Genomic DNA, 6,458 nt, shown 5'->3' on the forward strand with positions numbered 1-6,458 from the left:
AATGTTGAAAACAGTTGTGCTGCTTCCTGATTTTTGTGGAAAAGTTCAAAGGAGCAGCATTTATTTGAAACAGAAATGTCAAATTATAAGTGTCTTTACTGTCACTTTTGATCAATTTAATGCATCCTTGATCAATAAAAGTATTAATTTATTTAAGAAAAAATCTTATTGACCCTAAACTTTTGAACAATAGTATATTATACTATTGTGTTCTCTCGCACACATACAGACACACAAACACTGTAGTGTGACAGAGAGGTGTTTTGAGATGCCATCAGGTCCTTAAAAAAAAAAAAAAAAACTTTTTTGACCCCAAACTTTTGAATGGAAGTTTGGTTTTTTTTCTCAAATTTGTTGTCCTTTATTTATTGATGCTTATTTCCATGTGTCAGATTAACGGTACGGTCACAGAGAATCTGTCTCTGAGCGACGCAGGGAAGCTGATTGAGAAGTCTCGTGGGAAACTGCAGCTGGTGGTGCAGAGGGATCGCAGTCAGGCGCTCATCCGAATCCCACATATGGCAGACAGCGACTCGGAAATAGATGGTGAGTAGATCAAAACACTTGAAAATGAACAATTACAATTTTTCTGATTGCACTGAAGCCCTCTTTCATTTGGCCACTGTTGCATTTCATATTAAAACAGAAATTTGGGGTGGGACATATCAAAGGGATTTGCTCTTTGTTGTTGCTGTTGGTTTAGAGGAGGGACATTCCCATTCTAATGGACATTAGATTAAAAAAACATTTGTGTGCACGTGTGAGAAACGTTTTCTGCATTTTCTCACTATTTTGCTTCAGTACGTAAAGTTTTTGCATCGATATATTTTATTCAATTAAAAAATATATAATATGACGTGTACATTATAGTGATGTATGATTTTGTAAGGTATTTGGCGAAACCCAGCCTTAATCTCTAAGTGACCTATGACCTCTTGCCTTTTTTGGACTGCTGTACTGACACTGGATTGGAGAGAAAGGCTTTTGGCTTTGGGAGGATTGCATAAACCCTACCCATAATCCAAAGCTTATGAAAAATTTCATTTTATAAACTCTAGTGAGACTTGTACCATGTTTTGGAAGTTGTTTATTCATGTTCTTCTGAAAATCCTCCATATTGGGTTTTACATCAAATAATGTAAGATGTAGGATTGAAGGGAAACAAATCTGGTTTTAATTAGTAGCGTGTTTTATATTTCTCAGGTTTAGGGATTCAAACCTTTGAGACTTTGGTGTATAACCCATCATGCACTGTGCCAATAATGGTGCTTTAAAGCAAGTGTGATGACGACATGTTGTACATGTGTGTTTCAGATATCTCAGAGATCGAGTCGTACCGCTCCTTTTCTCCTCAGGAGGACAGGCGGAGTCATCACTCAGACCTCTCCTCACACTCCTCTAATGAGAGACTGCAGGACAAAAACAGGTAACACACTGCCATAGCCTCAGAATTCAGCTGTCACTGATGACTGTTTGAGTTACTGCAACACTTTACAATAAGGCTCCATTTGTTAACATTAGTTTACTACATTAGTTAACATGAACTAACAATAAAATAATTCTAAAGCATTTATTATCTTAGCTAATGTTAATTTTAAAATTAACTAATACATTATTCAATTCAAAAGTTGTATTTGCTAATATTATTTAATGGACCTGAGCTAACATGAGCTAATAATGAACAGTTGCTTTTTATTACCTAACAGATTAATAAAAGATGAATAATAAATGCTCTAACAAATGTGTTGCTCATTGTTATTTAATGTGAGTTAATGCATTAACTAATGGGACCGTATTGTAAAGTGTTACCAAGTAGCTAGTTAATTACTCAAAAGTTAATAATTTATATGCTGTTTAAACTTCAGTCAAGCTATCCTTTAAAACAAATATTGATGCTGCAAGTTGCTAGCAAAAAGTATTTACGTTAGCCAAATTAACATTTCAGAGGGGGATAACGTTCATATTAGATAATTTGGTTAATAATCAGAGCATAAAAACAACGAGGAACTGAAGTTAGGTGAAAGTATTAAACACATTTATGTGGATGCAACTAATAAACTAGAAAACTGCCAAATTTATGATAGAACTTAGGAAATAGGAAAGAAGCAGAAGCATGACTGAATGATTTTACAAATGAACTGACAACACATTAAACAGAAATGTTACAAAAGCCTGTGCAAAGGGAGTAAGTCATTTTCTTCTGTTGGTAGAGATGAGCCTCCCAAGAGACTGGCTAAAATGGGAGCGATGCCGACTCCATTCAGAGCGGCGCCAGTGGAGCTCCCGCCTCCACCTGTGGAGAAAGAAGAGCCTCGCAGCGAGTCTCCAGGTACCACAGTTCCTCTACACCACAGTGGATTATTGAAAATTTAATTATTGAATTCACTGGTCTAAAATTCAATTCCTGCAGGGTCACAGCTCTGCACAGTTTAGCTCCAACCCTAATCAAACACACTTGATCCAGCTAATCAAGCTCTTCAGGTTTACTAGAAACTTCCAAGCAGGTGTGAGTTGGAGCTGGTTGGAGCTACACTCTTCAGAGCTGCGGCCCTCCAGGAATTGAGCTTGAGACCTCTGAATGCAATACATGGTCATTTTCACCATGTGGAATCAGAAGAATAGAAGAAACAGATTTTTTTTGTATACAGTTCCTGTAGTAAATGCTGCTCCAAAAAGTGTTCCAGTAAAAGCCAAGCCTCTGCCAAAGGTTCCCCTGCGGCCCAGTCTGGAGGACCAGGAAATATACGGGTTTGTACCAGATTCACTCTTGGCTTTGAATTCATATTTTAAGATAAACTTGAAAGCTGTCCATATTGTTAATTTAATTCGTTCTATAGTGAAAACATATTTGATAAAGGGATGTTGAAGTTTGGTTGAAGTGCGTTTGCAGTATCTTGCTGACATAGTAGAAATCACTCTGTGACAACTCAGCAAAAATAGCCACCAATAAACTATTTAATTTCAGTATCCATTTATGCCTTACATTTTTGCATGTATTATCTAGAGACACTCCTTGACCTAAAATATTTTTCACATGTGCTAAGGTCCTGTTTATTGCTGCTCACTGATATATTTGGACAACTTTGTGGTTCTAACTAATAATCTCCCACAGCCCCAACACTGTGATGGTGGGCTTCCAGAAGGGCGATAGTGTTGGCCTGCGTCTCGCTGGAGGAAACGATGTGGGCATTTTTATCGCAGGCATTCAGGAGGACAGTCCTGCCGAGATAGAGGGACTCCGCACTGGAGACCAGATCGTGAAGGTGCAACAGCACTGGCTCTGCATTTTAATATTATGTGTCTTTATCCATCATACATTTTCCCACATTGTCCAGTGGTCATTTGTGTTTTTCTTCCCCTGCAGGTGAATAATATGGATTTCAGAGGAATGGTCCGAGAAGATGCAGTCCTGTATTTACTAGAGATTCCCAAAGGAGAGGATGTGACCATCTTAGCTCAAAGCAAACCTGATGGTACTTCAAAACATACAATTATTTTTTTTTTTGTCTAATGCCTTGTAATTTTGAGCAATAGAAGGGATGTGAATAACTCTCATTTGCTTTATTTTAGTGTATAAAGACATCCTGGCATCTGGACGAGGTGATAACTTCTTCATCAGAACTCATTTTGAATATGAGAAAGAGCTTCCTCAGAGCTTGACCTTCTCCAGAGGAGAGATATTTAAAGTGGTGGACACCCTGTATGACGGAAAGCTGGGTAACTGGCTCGCCATCCGCATGGACAAAGACAATCAGCTCCTGGAGAAAGGCATCATACCCAACAAGAGCAGGTGAGACATGAAATACACAGTGCCTTAAAAGGTATTAGTTTTACTGTATTTATTTAGCATTGCTAGGAGGAAAACTCAACATGAAATCAAAACTGACCCTCTGAAATGACGTTTGCTGACATCACCTAGTCTGCTATTTCATGTTGATATTAAAAGCACATTATTTGTTAGGTGTTTGTGTAATCCTCTTATTTATTTGTATACTGTCAGAGCGGAGCAGATGGCAAATGTTCAGAACACACAGAAAGGCGCTGCCAATGACAGAGGAGATTTCTGGAGGCTGAGAGGTCAAAGAGCAGCTAAGAAAAAAGACCTTCGCAAGAGCAGAGAGGATCTGAGCGCTACACCCATCACTACACGCTTCCCAGGCTACGAGAGAGTGGTGCTGCGGGAAGGTTTGCCCATCATGCATTGCTTTACCTAGCATGCATTTCTGTTTAAATATACATTTGAATGATTTGGGGCTAAATTAAAAAAAAAAAAAAAGTAATAAATTTTTATTAATTAATTTAATTAATTATTAATTATTTTTATTAAGAACATTTAAGAAATTAAGTTATTTTTATTTCTAGTGCTATTTCACTTGAGGCTCTAAAACCTATAAAAACAGCAAGTTTCAAATTATATGCATTTTGTTAATTTATACATGCCTTTTATTTATGTATAAAGTATTTTGTTTAATCCTATTATTTTTTATTTATAATTTAGAGTTGATTATTTAAGGCACTCAGTGTGTTTTGTTTAATACATTTAATTTAAAAATATATATTTTTAGATTTTTTTTTTAATAAATTTAAAATAAAATTAATATTTATTATTATTATATTTTATTTAATTTTTTTATTATTATTTTTTATGTCATTTTATTTAAGAAGCTTGACATGTTTATGTACTAAGTATTTTTGTTTCTCTCTCCCCCACCAGCTGGGTTCAGAAGACCTGTCGTAATATTCGGCCCTATTTCAGATGCGGCCAATGAAAAGCTGAGCAATGATCTTCCAGATGAGTTTGTCACAGCAAGTAAGCAATTCACAACTTGTATGAAAGATCTCTTCTTATATATTGATGTGTAGTTATGGATAAGGTGTTTGATCTGTGTTTGTCCCATGACAGAGACAGAGCCTAAAGACGCGGGCTCAGAGAAGTCGTCTGGTGTTGTGAGACTCAATACTATTCGTCAGATCATCGAGCAGGTAAACACAGTCACCGTTCTGAATTTATGAATATAACAGCAATTCATCAACATCTAAGAATATTCTTTTCTTGTTCCTAGGACCGACATGCTCTGCTTGACGTCACCCCAAAGGCTGTAGACACCCTAAACTACACCCAGTGGTATCCCATCGTCATTTTTCTCAACCCAGACAGTAAGCAGGGAGTGAAGACCATGAGAAACCGTCTGGTTCCCGGCTCCAGCCGCAGCTCACGCAAGCTTTACGAACAAGCAGTTAAGCTGCGCAAAACCTGCTCACACCTGTTCACTGGTTAGTCCCATGAACCTTTCCTCAAAATTACGCTCATATAAGATCCATTTTATTCTTTCCCCAGTTCTGATTTATTTATTCAAATTTTGTGTTTTATTTGTCTGGATTCAGTTTTTACATTTTTTTTTTTTTGTATTCTATTTTGATGGTTCAATTAAATGTTAGCAATCAATAAAGAGGTCTAAATAATTTAAATTCATTTAATAATTTATTAAAAGTTTAACACCGTGTCCTAAATACATGTGACGCCACGACACACGATAAAAGGTATCTTTTCCATGTTAATCAGAGTTTTTGTCCTAACTAGCTGCGACGGCGACACGTGAAATTTCTAATTTAGAAACGGTTTCTATTTCTGCGACGTCGCGGCTGGAACAACAACATACAAACTATGCAGTCTATATTGATTATGTGCTTTATTCAAAGTTACACGTGTCTAATATGAGTTTAAATATCATTTTGCGTGACCTTATAGCCAAACTGAAAGCAACAACAGAGTTTACCTCAGATCTTGAAAATAAATTACATTTTACATTTACATTTAGTCATTTTGCAGACGCTTTTATCCAAAGCGACTTACAATTTGGGGATACATAAAGCGATTCTTCTTAAAGTAAAGCAAAGATGTCCGTTAAAACTGTGAACTCACTGCGAACCAGCAAGTGTTTTCCATAACAATCAGTCACTCAGTATGTACATTTAATGATGTTAAAAATGCTTAATATTTATGAATTAGATTATACACTTATCCATTTCGTTGCGAGTGCAGTGCGCTTCCAAAGAGAGCCCGCCCACACACGCTTCTGATTGGCTGTGATATTTGATTTTGTTGCGTCGCGTCTAGTTGCTGGAAACTTGTCGCGTGTAGTTAGGACACGGTGTAAGAAAAGTTAGGGCACCATGAAATTAGTTTTATTCTTCTCAAATTGTATGTTTTCCTTTTTTTGTCATCATTGCATTTTAATGGTTTAAACTTTAATCAAAAAGCATGTCTGATCAATTGAATTCATGAAACTCAATTTATTGACATTTTTACAAAAATGGTGCCCTATAAAATATTTTATTTTTTCCAGAAATTTTGGGTTGTCTGTTTAATTGTTATGGATTTATGAATTAATACAGTTTTTTTTATTATCAAAAATGGAGGTAATCAAATGAATGTGTAACAGTAATAATTCAATTAA

The 6,458-nt window shown here is 36.2% G+C and overlaps 1 protein-coding gene across 3 annotated transcripts in view; it reads left to right on the plus strand.

Moving 5' to 3' along the window:
* Positions 1-6,458, plus strand: part of LOC107667254 (tight junction protein ZO-2-like) — a 39,875-nt gene that overhangs the window by 26,482 nt on the left and 6,935 nt on the right. For all 3 annotated transcript variants that reach the window (XM_016458875.1, XM_016458873.1, XM_016458874.1), the window contains 11 exons: positions 393-546; positions 1,315-1,426; positions 2,211-2,329; positions 2,649-2,748; positions 3,113-3,263; positions 3,365-3,473; positions 3,571-3,790; positions 4,001-4,185; positions 4,715-4,810; positions 4,904-4,983; positions 5,064-5,274. In XM_016458875.1, coding sequence (XP_016314361.1) covers positions 393-546; positions 1,315-1,426; positions 2,211-2,329; positions 2,649-2,748; positions 3,113-3,263; positions 3,365-3,473; positions 3,571-3,790; positions 4,001-4,185; positions 4,715-4,810; positions 4,904-4,983; positions 5,064-5,274 — 1,537 coding nt within the window. The remainder of the gene's footprint in view (positions 1-392; positions 547-1,314; positions 1,427-2,210; positions 2,330-2,648; positions 2,749-3,112; positions 3,264-3,364; positions 3,474-3,570; positions 3,791-4,000; positions 4,186-4,714; positions 4,811-4,903; positions 4,984-5,063; positions 5,275-6,458) is intronic.

Source organism: Sinocyclocheilus anshuiensis, unplaced genomic scaffold, assembly GCF_001515605.1.
Source record: "Sinocyclocheilus anshuiensis isolate Anshui unplaced genomic scaffold, SAMN03320099.WGS_v1.1 scaffold952, whole genome shotgun sequence".
NCBI lineage: Eukaryota > Metazoa > Chordata > Actinopteri > Cypriniformes > Cyprinidae > Sinocyclocheilus > Sinocyclocheilus anshuiensis.